At 40.2% G+C, this 13,479-nt stretch overlaps 1 protein-coding gene and 1 long non-coding RNA gene across 2 annotated transcripts in view; both read left to right on the plus strand.

The window, feature by feature from the left end:
* The window catches only part of LOC103356785 (uncharacterized), an 18,065-nt gene that overhangs the window by 3,669 nt on the left and 917 nt on the right, over nucleotides 1-13,479 (plus strand). The window contains exon 2 of the long non-coding RNA XR_520157.1: nucleotides 478-483. This is a non-coding gene — a long non-coding RNA (uncharacterized LOC103356785). The remainder of the gene's footprint in view (nucleotides 1-477; nucleotides 484-13,479) is intronic.
* On the plus strand, nucleotides 6,149-11,961 carry slc22a6l (solute carrier family 22 member 6, like). The gene is made up of 10 exons (XM_008281075.1): nucleotides 6,149-6,609; nucleotides 6,701-6,804; nucleotides 6,948-7,102; nucleotides 7,244-7,412; nucleotides 7,517-7,640; nucleotides 7,730-7,845; nucleotides 7,960-8,174; nucleotides 8,293-8,401; nucleotides 10,983-11,186; nucleotides 11,449-11,961. Exons 1-10 carry the CDS (start codon nucleotides 6,205-6,207, stop codon nucleotides 11,534-11,536), a joined length of 1,689 nt encoding a protein of 562 aa, XP_008279297.1. The 5' UTR covers nucleotides 6,149-6,204; the 3' UTR covers nucleotides 11,537-11,961.

Below are 13,479 nucleotides of genomic sequence, written 5' to 3' on the forward strand. Positions count from 1 at the left end.
CAAGTGCAGACACAGATCAGGCAGACAGGCAAGTTAAGTGTAAACGGATTTAATAAATGAGAAGTAAAACTGACAGCAAATACAGAAGTGCAAACTAAACTGAGTGGAAAACAGAATGGGATAAACCAGACTAAATACAACAAAAGGACAAAACTACAAAAAACAGGGAAAAACTCCAAACTAACAACTAAGGGGAGAAAAAAAACCTAATGAATCCCAAGATAACAAACAAAGTTACTCAAACAATAGGGGGTACTCACAAAGGGGACAAAACAGAGGGGGCAGACAGGGAATCAGAGAATCCAGGGTGAAACCGGTGGCAGAAGAAAGCTGGCTGCGTGAATGCAGGCTGGAAATGGAGCAGAGACTGACAGAAACAAGCAGGACAAATGGCTATGGTCTGGCAGGGTGTGGTGGAATGAGCAGAGTCTTTATAGGAGCAGTGGTGATTGTGTGCAGGTGAGTCCGGAGTTGCAGTTGAGGGTGATTGTCTTGATTAGTGCCGAGATGAACAAGGGCAGACAGGGAGAGGGACAGAGAGCGAGAGACAGAGACAGAGAGAAGGGAGAAGAGAGGGAGAAAGAGAGGGAGACAGGTAAGGGCTGGGGCTGAGGCTGGGGGGTCATGACCTTTTCTGTTTTGAAAATGCAGCATTGTAGACGACCATCCTAACAACACAGACATCTGGGATTAAATCCTGTCAGCCTTTGGGGTCGAACTTTTTGTATCATTATTCCTTCAAAGAATTGATTTCCAGTTGGAATATGTTTAAACACAATGATTCAAACACAGAAAGAAAGAAAGTCAGTTTAAGGAACTGAACAGCTGAGGTGATCTGGGTGTCCGTGAAGTCCCTTCTGAGGGAAGGGCAAGGATTTGGCGTCAGGGAACTCAACTTCGTTCTTCAAGCCCATAACCTTCGCAATCAACAAAGTATTGTAGATCACGCTCACATCCAATAGCCGTCATATGGTGTAGGCTGGTGGTGGAGGGGTAAGAACTGTGAGGCCAAAGGACTCTCACAAAGCAGATGAGGTATTAACCAGAGAATTGGGCACACACCCAACCCATGGCAGTTGGGAGCTCCAGGAAGAAGGATTCCCTGAAGTGACCCAGTGGAGGAAAGCTATCAATTCCTGATTTATCTGCTCCATCTGGCCATTGAACTGAAACTAGACGACAGGCTGACCGTGGCCCCAAGAGCTGTACAAAAACTTTTCCAGACAACAGAGGTGAACTGAGGTCCATGTTCGGAGACCATATCTGTGGGGGATACCATTCAGTCTAAATACTAGGTTAATCATGATGTCAGAGGTTTCTTTGGCAGATGGTAATTTGGGTAGGGCAATGAAATTACCTGCTTTAGAGAATCAGCCAACAAGTGTTACTGTAAGATGGAGGCAGGCTGATTGTGAAATCCAAAGCAATGTGGGACCATGGTCATTTGGGATGGATAATAGTTGCAGAAGACCGAAACTGGGTTGATTGAATGTTTTGTTGCAGGCATGGATGGAGCAGGCAGCAATGAACTCCCATGTGTCCCTGTCCATGGTGGGCCACCAGAACCACTGCCGAAGGACATTTAGGGTGGACCCACTGGAGGACCTGGGAACAAACAGAATCAGGAACAAACAGAAAATTGGGAAGACAGTTACCTGGGTCAGGGTGGAGATTTATGGGTTTGGCGGTTGAAGCATCCAAAAAACAGAGCCAACTGAGCCTGGAGCCTCGAGTTCATGGAAGGCCTGGGGGGCTTCCAAGGTCCAAAGGAAAGGTTTGGAGATGGAGGTCAGGGCAATAAGGGGGGCAGCGACTTTACTATAGTCTCAGATAAAAAGCTGGCGATGCCCAAGAATAATTGGAGCTGTTTCCCGTTTACAGGTTGGGGTCCTTCCTGTACCGTGGTGACTTTCAGCAGATCCATTTGCACTTCTCCTCTTAAAATGATATATCCCAGTACAGGCATGAAACTCGCAGGAAAGGGGCTGCATATCAAACACTCAAGATACTTGAGTTAAAAATGCCTGGCAGGAGCCTAAATCTCCATCATGTCAGGTTACAGATCCATGGAGGGTGGTCTGAGACAAACCAGGGTCAAAACAGGAGCAGTGTATGAGATGGCTTTAACGAGAGTCAAGAGGTCCAGGCGGGCAGTGATATGAGGAGGAAGAGAACAAAGGAGAAACTGGTTAACTAGCGTAAGACAACACTAGCGCAAAGGAATAGTGGCCTGAATTGACTAACTGTAAGTTGTACAACAGTCTGGCACCGAGTGGTGATCCAAGATTTTTATTTTTATATCAGGTGGAGACTGAGAACAGGTGAACCAATCCCCACCACAGGTGTCCTCACTCAGCTGATTATCCAATAGAAGCACAGCATACATACCTCACTCATGCCCACATGAAAGGAAGGGAAAAAGGAAGGAGAGCTGGCAACTAAGCAGAGGTGGAGCTGAAGGGCATGACAGATTGAATACATGTCTCTCTACAACCTGTGACTCTCCAGGAATAAATTTTATCAATGCTTTCACAAGATTTGGGAAAGAGAAAATCCCCTGAAGCATCAAACACCTTCCTGTTGGACAACTATTAGCCTATATCAAGACTAAGACTAGGAAACAAGGAAGGATTGTTCTTGAATGGTTTCAATTATATTTTCATGACAGGAAATACTTTCTTTTGACTATTAACCGTGTGTCAGAGCAAATGGCCATGATTTGTGGTGTTCCACAGGGGTCCGTTATGGGACCTCTAGTGTTTAATCTGTATATGCACCCATAAGACCAAACGTTAAATCCTGGGTTTTTCAGTCCTACGACAGTGGTTCACACCATGGTACATCACCATGGTAACTTACACTGAACGGCTAACTTGCTCCACAGCAGGTTATGTTCAAGATTGAGATCACTGGGTATACAAACACCGTGCACTGAAAATCAGTTCTCTCCCACAAAACTTCAGAAGGAGTAGAAAACAAAGCAGTTCTCAATATAATGGCATCACTGGCATTTGTAGAAGACCCGCTACACATCGGAGCGAGGGGTGAGGGGATCATTGAGGAGTGTGAGGGTTTTTCGGGACTGGCAAAACAGCGCACCCTGATGAGGATCTATGAGCTCCTGTCTTCCTTCATTCTTTTTTTTTCCTGTTGGCTACAGGCAATGTCAAAGCTATTTAAAATTTTTATATAACCCCACAACAGTAAACTGATTTTAGTATTAAAGCTTGTATTGTGGGATAGGTTAATAAGCCTACACCGCTTTGAATTATGTTTTTATGTTGGTTCTTAATTTGTTCCCATGTCCTTTTTACAACGCCAGACTGAAAGTAAAAAAATGTCAGATATGCCACAAGTATAGTAGGCAGTAAATTAATTAAAGGAATCCTTAGATGTGCTTATTGTATATGTGCCTTCATGATAAAACAGTGATCATATTTTATTATATTATAAACTAATGAACATTGAACATTCAAACAGTCAGCAGTTTTCTGCCAGCATTCCTTCCTGGCTTTGGCTGCTGCACTGGTGCTGCTTCTTGCTCCTATGATGTTTTTTATATTATTCTTCATATTTTATTTTATTTATTTATTTATTTTGGCCTTTTTGCCTTTATTAGTCAGGATAGTGAGAGAGTGAGACAGGAAAGGGGGAGAAGAGGGGGGGATGACCTGCAGCCGAAAAAGACAAAACGAGTCAGCTCTCATTCTGAATCTCTTTCTCTCTTAAAACTAAGTGACTGTCAAGCACAAAATCTTTAAATTTTAAATTTTCATTGCCACACCAAATCAATAACTTCATCAGCTTCTTGCTAATTTAAAAACATTGTTAGAGTCAAAGGAATAATGTTAAAACAATACCATAAAATCCTCACCCATGCCTTTATTTCTATTAGCAGATGTTTGACAAGCTCTGACTCTGACCACTTTCAAGACAAATTTTTAAAAAACGAATAATTCTACACTTGCCTGCTTTAACCTCTAATGCCTGCAAAATAACTCTATTTCGGATAGTTTGGTCTATGTATCTCATCTCTGCACTTCTATTTTCATTGGTGAATTTTACATTGTAAATCATTTAGTTTGTTTGAAATTTTAAATCTCTGTCCTTCACACTGTATAACTTGCAATCCTGCATTTTTAATTGCAAGTTAGACATTGTGCGGAAATCTCTTTTGTACCTGTTGGATGTGCTTTTCCCTCTGTGACGCAGCTGCCTCATATAACAGATGTGTGAAGAGTTCCCTTTGGTTTAAATCTCTGTCCTTTACCATGTTTTCTGTTGTGCTGAAAAGCACACTCAGTTACCCAGTGTATGAAATGTGCTGTGCGATATACCTGCCTTGCTTTTCCAAGGTTTACAGTGTTTGAGCAGAGTTGCGAGTAAGCTGGTGTGCTCTAGCTGTAGCAAGTGGGGAGGGGTGAGTGGAAAGAAAGGGTTAACCTTTATAGATCTGGCAGGAAGGAATTATTTCCATGGAAATATCTTTAAAAATGTAACTTTGATACACACAGATGTATTTTTTAGGGGTTTTATCATTGACCAAAGGGGTATTTTAACACCCACAGGCAAATGGTTACCTCTTTATACATCTTTTGTACACTCTGTGCTCTCTTGTTTGCAATTAGTCATTCAAACCCAGATAAATCAAATCTACAAAGCTGTACCGTCCTTCTACCTGTTAAAACTTGTCATTCTTCACTTTACTTTTTCTAAATTCCACAGGGCCTCTGGGAAGTCCACATAAAACTGTGTTTGTGTTTCTTTTTCATTGTTCTACAATTTTTCATATGTTCTGTTGAAAACCTGTACTTTAAGGGCTCAAACTACAAGGTACCCTGAAGACGGTGGAATCTAAAAGAACAAATGCTTTCCCAAACAGAGTCTTTGCAGCTGAAAAAACCGAGAGTTTATTGTTTTGCTTTGGTGCACCTGCAACTTCCTTCAGCTTGACATCTCATGCTGATCCTTACACAAGTGCACACATTCCTCATAACTAATCACCAGGACATGAACCGGGCAAAAATGTCTCAGATTTTCAGCCACATATGCTTCATAAGCAGATACAGATATGAAGGATACAAAAGAAATAAAGTCAAAGACAGACTTTTTGAGTGGAGATATTCTTTGACTTTTTTAGATTTTGTTCAGTATCATAACTCAGCATAGTGTGACTGTTGAAAAATCCACAACGTCCAGTTGCTAAATGAACTGTCATTACATAGTCAATTATTGTTGTTTGAAAACAATAGTTGGGTGAGAAAAAAAAGGTAGTGGTGTTGGAAGGCATTTCAATCGTTAAATATTTTTCAGCATCTTTTTCAGTTTATGTCAAACACTGGTATACATTCAATCCAGCAAACTAGCCAATCCATCATTTCTGTTCAAATTAAAAATATAAACAATTACAAAAAATGTGAAAGAAAATGACAAAGGAGGAAAAAAAAAAAACGTGTGTGACCTCACATGTGTACGCACGTGGCACACAGTCAGGCACACAAACACACACACACTGTCCCTCATATTAAGTAACCAGTGAAGGGCAGGGAGTGGGTCTCAGTGCAAAGAGGGAAAAGAGCTGAGCACAGTTATGTGCCTCTTCTTGATGCTGGAGCTCCTTTGCACTGAAAAACTTCAACAAGACATTGTTCGCGCACAGCAAGGACTCAGCATTCTACCTCAGTGTTCACAGAATGAGCTGCTAATACCTCAAGAGGTTACACTGCACTTCAAATAATCCAAAGTTCAGAAAAGCCGTTGGAATTTGAGAGCCGATTACTCACTTTAACACGCTGCAGCAACAAGACGACTTCTTTTTGATTTTTTAGCTTTTTTAAGGATTCTCTCCAGACCACTTTGCCAGGAATTTATTTGAGGTGATGGTAGCATTTGACAGTTACTTTGATGAAGGTGCTACACTTTGAGGACCAACATATCGATTTTGTATTTTGTACATAATTTATATAGCGAGAGACGACTTTTTTAGCAGGTAAGTGTATAATTTTTTCTATTATTTAACGCTTTTAACACACTTGATGGTTTTGCAACTGATGTTTTTTTTTTTAATATCGTCACAGGTACTGGAACAACACACTTTGTTTCTTTACATACAAGTTTTCTAAAGAAACCTGGGAACCAGCAACAATCTCGAATAGAGCTTCTCTAATATAAAGTTATCTTCTGGTGTTGTAGTTGCACAAAAATATGGCTTTTGGTGACCTCCTGGAACAGGTGGGCAGCACAGGACGCTTCCAGATCCTGCATGTGACCCTCCTGTGCATACCTGTCCTAATGATGGCCAGTCACAACCTGCTGCAAAACTTTGTGGCTGCCGTGCCTCCTCACTACTGCAGCGCTCATTCAAATGTCTCTCAGAATCAGCTGAGCCCAGAGGATATGCTGCGGATCACAGTGCCGCTTGACCAAAAGGGAGCACCACACAGGTGCCAGCGTTATGCTGCTCCACAGTGGCATCTCCTGGCCGAGAACGGGACCTCCAATCCATGGAAGCAAGGAGGCGCTGAGGATGATTTGGATGTGGACATTCAGGGATGCACAGATGGATGGTCCTATAACATGACTGAGATGAGCTCCACTATTATATCTGATGTAGGATTGCATTTTTCACACACTTGTTAGTCAGTGAGTTTTTTGGGGGGGTTTTAAAGGAAACCTGGTTTGGGGTAAAATTTTTTGTTAGTGGCACTTGGTTTGTGACATGCGTTCTTTGAAGCAAATGGGACAAACCGTCTACATGGGAGGTGTGCTTGTGGGGGCTCTTGTCTTTGGAAGCCTTTCAGACAGGTGATATTTAAGTGTTCTGCTGCACCTTTTAAATGAAAAAATGCCTCTTCTTGGTGTAGTGCTGTTCAAAATTGTTCGTACATGTGTACCAAACAGTTCAATAAGTCAAATAAGGGTTTGTTAACATCACTCTTCTATCCTAGATATGGTCGACGCATCCTCCTGCTCATTTCTTACCTGCTCATGGCAGTGTCAGGAACATGTGTCGCTTTCTCGACCTCGTTCTCCCTATTCTGCGTGTTCCGATTTGGCTGTGGTATGGCTCTGTCTGGCCTGGGACTCAACACTTTCTCACTCAGTAAGATATTTAGCTGGATAAAGAACTATGAGTGTAATTTGTAATAGGACCCAATCTAAACAGTTACAAGGCATGCTCATGACAAACGGGGTATTAATTATACTAAAATGTATCTTATTCTGCAATTTTTTAAATTTCAAGTTGTGGAGTGGATCCCCACTCGTGTGCGAACTATGGTGGGAACATTAACAGGCTACTGTTATACCGTGGGACAGCTGATCCTGGTGGGCATAGCCTATTTTGTCAGAGACTGGAGGTGGTTGACCCTGGCTGTGTCGTTGCCCTTCTACGTCTTCTTTCTGTACTCATGGTAAGAATTCAAAGATTGAACAAAAGAGTTCAGTTACTGATTCCATAATCAAATATAAAGTTATTGTGCCATTACCAAATGAACTAAACAAATATTTCTCATAGGTGGTTTCATGAATCCTCAAGATGGTTAGCCATAAGCAACCAGTCTGACAGAGCTGTCAAGACACTCCAAAGTGTGGCTAAATTTAATGGACGCCGTGAAGAGGGAGAAAAAATTGACATTAAAGTAAGAAATTGTTTTGTGTTGTTGCACCACTTGTGTTGAGTATATTGAGAAGAGACTGTGTCTTGATGATATTCTCTCTTTCGGCATAGATGCTTCATGAATCCATGAAGAAAGAGATGTCTTCTTCACATGGCACCTACACTGTCCTTGATCTGTTCCGCACACCCAAAATGAGGCTCATGACAATCTGCCTCAGTGCTGTCTGGTGCATATCCTGCTCTCCAATTTTCTATATATATATATATATATTTACCATTCTATGAAACTGCAATAACATGCATGTATGTTTTGTTTTTGTTTTTTTCATATTCACGCTTAGGTTATCAACCAGCTTTGCCTACTATGGTCTCGCTATGGATCTGCAAAAGTTTGGGGTGGACATCTACTTAATACAAGTCATCTTTGGCGCAGTTGACATCCCCGCTAAAGTTATCATAACAATCTCGATGAGTTTTGTTGGACGTCGGCCATCACAATGTGGTGCTCTCATCTTCGCTGGAGTCACTATTTTGCTCAATCTTCTGGTGCCCTACGGTATGTGCACGAGTAAAGGCTGAATGTGGCGCATGCAGTTTGCATTATCCCAACACAGCCGTGATATTATCAAACAAAAATAAACGAGTTATCTGATGCGTGATCCACTTTTGTGCAGATAAACAGACGATACGCACCTGTCTGGCTGTAGTGGGTAAAGGCTGTCTTGCTGCATCCTTCAACTGCTGCTACCTTTATTCTGGAGAACTGTACCCAACCATCATTCGGTAAGTTGGGTGAGAACATGTAACTGTCAGTTTAATTTGTTGAGGAAATTTAGCTAATTTAGAATTCAATCGAGTTTTTAATTAGAAAAAAAGAACTCAGCTGTATTAATATATGAGTCAGATCCGAGTTTCTATACAAGATTTAAAGGTACAGCGTGTACGATTTAGGAATTATGTTCACCTAAAACTAGCAATCATTGTGTTTTTGTTAGCTTGGAACAAGGCCTTCATGTCTGGATCCGCCATGTTTCTAGAGTATCCCAGAATGACCAAACTTGCTCTAGAGAGGGCTTTTCATTGTTTTAGCGGCCACCATACATTCTCCTACAGAGTAGCAAGCGAGGTGAGGGGTATTCAATTGGTTCCCACTTGCAACCTGTCGAAGAAATTCACTCCTAGTCCTCATCCGAAGTTTACAGTAATGGGATGTTGTATTGGTATTCCAGAATATGGTTGGCTTACCAACACAGAGCAGGAGTCTGTAAAGGCAAGTCGACCCAAAACATTGGCAGAGTAGAACATGGGAGGGGACAGTATGTATATATAGTCATGACCAGTGGTTGGTGTGCATGTAGGAGGTAATCAATGACAAAAGGTACGCAAACAAAGATTAACAAAAGCTTAGGGAGTCAAGACCTCTGGCAGACAACAACACGTAAGACAACAAGGGGTCTGGCAGGAAGTTATCAATAACAAAATGTGATGGAGTCAAGAGGTGACACTAGTAGGTGCCTCCAGACGTGACCTGGTTATCAGATTCACGTGGACGTGCTATTTTCTTGATCAAACCTCACTGCTTGCAACCCCGTCTCCCTGTAATTACCTCCCTATACAACTAAACTTCATTCTCAGCTACATCTTGAAGGAAGCAGATTTTCTGCAGAATGATGCTTGTTTATAATGTATTAAATACGTTTCAAACTAACATATCTTTGATTTATTTAATTGTTTTTCTCTCGTCCCTTTTCAGGTAACTAATCATGTATTTGATGTATTGTATAGTCCAACTTGTTAGAAGGGTGGGTTAACCCTCATGTTGTGTTAATTTTGTGTTAAACAATTTGTTGTTCCCAGTCAAAAATAACCATTCCATTAAGACTCATCATAAAAACTGTAATAATGCATAAGTTATCAGTATTTGTTGTGTTAGATTTTTTTTTTAATTAACTGAAGTCCTTGTGAACATTACAAGTTTTGAACTTGTATTTGTTGTTTATGGCCTGTATGCCTCCTGTATCTGATATTCTTGAAAATGAGTGGGTACTTACTTGGTAGAGTGGGATAACTCAAACTTCACTGGTGTTTTTTCTCATGCACATGTTGGACAGTATGTGCAGGTTGTTGCATGTCCCTTGCAAATATATGCATTGCATTTATGGCACATTATCCTTGTTTTCACATCTCTTGGTGCACACAGATGCATGTCTTCCTTTTGTCACCTCTCTCTTGCAGCAAGTGATCTTGCTTCTTGGCTTTGTATCTCTCTCACCAATCCTGTAGAGGCTGCCAATTGGGCAAGGTGTTGAATGTGGCTGAATGTGGGGTGCCAGCACAGGCTCCTCTTGAAAAATTTCCCCTCCTTCCATCCTAGATTCCCCTCCATCCACAACATGGTCTAGATTATATTCTGTATCGTAGATAGATAGATAGATAGCATGTCCTGACCATGTTCTCACCAGTCCTGAAATGGTGTCCGTGGACCAGACAGGGTTTTGGGCCATGCTCATAGGTCCAACATAGGGACGGCAAAATGCCAAGACAGTTAGTCAATTCCTTTACTTGTATTATTCTGCACAGGACACTGTGTGACAGAAAAGCAAACAAAGGTCAGAGGGCAGCTGGCAAGAGAAAGATTAACAGGTTCAAATCCGTTCAACTTGGACCAGGATGACATAAGGGCTTAACAGGATCCTGTCAACAAGGTTAATTACATCTGTCTGTTAACAGCAGATAAAGGTTTACATATAAAGTTTAAGTGTTGCAAAAACAGATTCAGTAAGGTATTGGAATCATCTGACAAGTGTTGGTTCATGCAAATCTATTCAGGCTCTACTATCAACAGCAGGCCCCCAGCTTCAGTCTTGTTATGTCATCTTGCCCTGGCGAACTGTTTTGCTCTGGGATATCTATTTTGTTATTGACATTTCTGTTGCACTTGTTATTTGCACACTGACTGTATTTATTTATTATGAATAAGCCTGGCCATTAGATTCTGTTCTTATTTAGTGTTTCCCAGCAGAACTGATGTTGACTACGTTCGTCATGCAAATCTCTGGAAACTCCTCTTTTTCCGAGTAGAGACATTAACAAACAACAAACCACACTGAGGCCAATATCCAGCTAAAAAGTAATGTTTAACCTTCCGAACTAATCTATGTTCTTTATACTGGACATAGAAATGCAGCTGTATGTGTTTTTTTTTGCAAAATCAGTTTCTACCTTATGTCTTTTGTGATACAGTTATAATATGTCCACTGTTTTACGCCTGCCTTTTAAAATAACAGCTCACACCTTATCAGCTTAGCTGATGTGTAGTTATGGCTGTTGATGATATTTAACTGTTTTAGTATTTCTCCCACAGTCAGAATGGCATGGGATGGGTGTCCATGATGGCCCGTGTAGGAGCCATGGTGGCCCCAATGGTGCTCCTCATGGGGGACTCCATTACTTGGCTTCCAGGTTTAATCTACGGAGGAGCTCCAATCCTCACTGGGGTGGCTGCAATATTTCTCCCAGAAACACTTGGCTCACCCCTTCCTGACACAATACAAGATGTGGAGGACAGGTAAGATTGACTTCTAGCAGGCGCATGTGTTCCTTTTCCTTTATGGCCCAAAATCAAAACATTATTTTTAGTAAAGAGGACTCGAGGTATACTAGGTGTGACTTACACAGCAATAAAACAAAACAAAAAATGGGCCATCATCATGATTTACTCCAGGAAAGAGCATATACAGTTCAGGAGAGAGAGAGAGAGAGAGAGAGAGAGAGAGAGAGAGAGAGAAAATGTGATTTAACCATATCTGCATTTTCTATTTTAAACGTAGGGGATCTGGGACAAACTCCAAAATGTCACCAAAGGAAGCGATAATCTTGCAAGACACCCAGGCGAATCTCCTAAAGCAGGCTGCCTGAGGGCATTGGTATTATGCTCCTGATGTTTTTGCTGACATGTTAATGAAAGTAGAGTGGGTACTGCTTTTTTTCCCCCCTGTGGCCTGTTTATTTTGATTTCTGTAAAGAGTTTATTTTATGACTGCTGGACAAATGGTGTTGCAATGTTATTTTTGGACAGGTCAATACAATGAAGTGAATGCTACAGACAATCAGATCTATGTTTATTTGAGATACAGTAGTTTTAAGTCTCACTTCATACCAATGATGTTTTATATTTGAAATATCTCTGTAGAATAATTTCTATATTTAAGCCTTTGACAGGCTGAAGACCGTGCTTTCACTAGCTTTTTTTTTATAACTTCGTTTTCCTTTATATAAATATAACCTTTTATTTGTAAACAGAAATGTACTGTCAATAAAATCAGCACCTATCTTTATTCCTATTGATTCCTTTTGAGTCGTTCTTCTCTTATGGTCTTTCGAAGTCAAATACTGGCATAGCAGGGTTTGTTTGACACTCAGTGAACTGGGCTGAGTCATTTTCAGCTACATTAACTGAAACAAGTCGGAACAAGAGCTCAAGAACTTAAGCTAAATCCAAAAAACAAAAATGCACCAGTAGACAACATAAACACGAGGTAACTGGTCTGCCATTACTGCCTGATCTTATATGTAAGTACACTTACCTGATAATAAAGAATGGAAAAGCACATGAGGAAAAAGTGTGACTCCAGAGAACAGGCACTACTCCAGGTTAACTTGTGCTTTACTTGTTAACTTAAAGTTTCTGTTGCAGGTATCTCATTAACAACGTCAAGATGACTTTCACTTGTTAAACATTATATTTGAATGATAATTAATGTCCATTGTACCTCTATGTATTGTGTGTATTGTGTGAAATTCCCTATCTATCTATCTATCTATCTATCTATCTATCTATCTATCTATCTATCTATCTATCTATAAAAATACATCAATAATCAGAAGATTAGTAGAAGCAGAGAATATGGTTTGTCACGGAATTTTGAACATCATTCTTCCTAATTTAAGTGTCATGTAAAAGATCGCACTGTGGGACAAAAATAATTTCACAGCCTATGTATTTTAGGGTTTTCACATGGTGAAGCTGTTTCATGCTCTAGATTTAACTTAAAGCCGTTTCCACATCATCTCCAAGACGAAGAATTGTCAGTTTGACCCAACAATATGTTAAAATGTGAAAACAAAATTTAAATACGCAGCAGTCAATAACCTGCCAGTCATTAGCAAAATTATCAACATATGTGCAAATGAATATTATGAAAACAGTAAGTTTCCACTTCCTCCACTTTAGCGTACCCCAGCTAATGCTGCATATTTGCTCTAATGGATGCTTGGATATTAAACTACACTCAAGTCGGTTACTATGCCAACCTTTCCCATAAAAAACACTGTTGCATCTATAAAGCGTATCTCTTTTAAATGAGGAATAGTATTGAATATAATTCTCTTCTGATTGTGAGATGTTTGTAGCTTGCTGTTGTGACACCATCTAGTGGTGTAATGATGCTAATGCATAAACTGAACTTAAAAATCCTTGAAACATCTGTATCGGCGAAAGTGAAAAGTGTTATATAACCTATTAAATGTGATTTGAAGTCTTGACCTGATCGACCATGAGTTTGTTGTTTTTAAATGTTGAAATCTGATGGACAAATTGAGTTGCATCAGGGCTGTTCTCATTTACATACTTAGTGAACCTGATTAACTGCTCAATTTGTTAATGGTGGTTAAAAAAATAAAATAAAAATAATAAAAGCGCAACAATTTAAAACAAGTATGCCTCGATCCTAAATACGTGCTGTTCTTTAAAAGATCCTTCATTTGAGGAGTGACAATAACGCTGGAGAAATAAGATTTACAAAAAAAGATATACTTATTCCCCTTTTAAAAAAAAAAGTTGCATAAGTTTGTAATGTTTA

The sequence above is a fragment of the Stegastes partitus genome, unplaced genomic scaffold, assembly GCF_000690725.1.
Source record: "Stegastes partitus isolate 25-593 unplaced genomic scaffold, Stegastes_partitus-1.0.2 Scaffold221, whole genome shotgun sequence".
Classification (NCBI taxonomy): Eukaryota; Metazoa; Chordata; class Actinopteri; family Pomacentridae; genus Stegastes; species Stegastes partitus.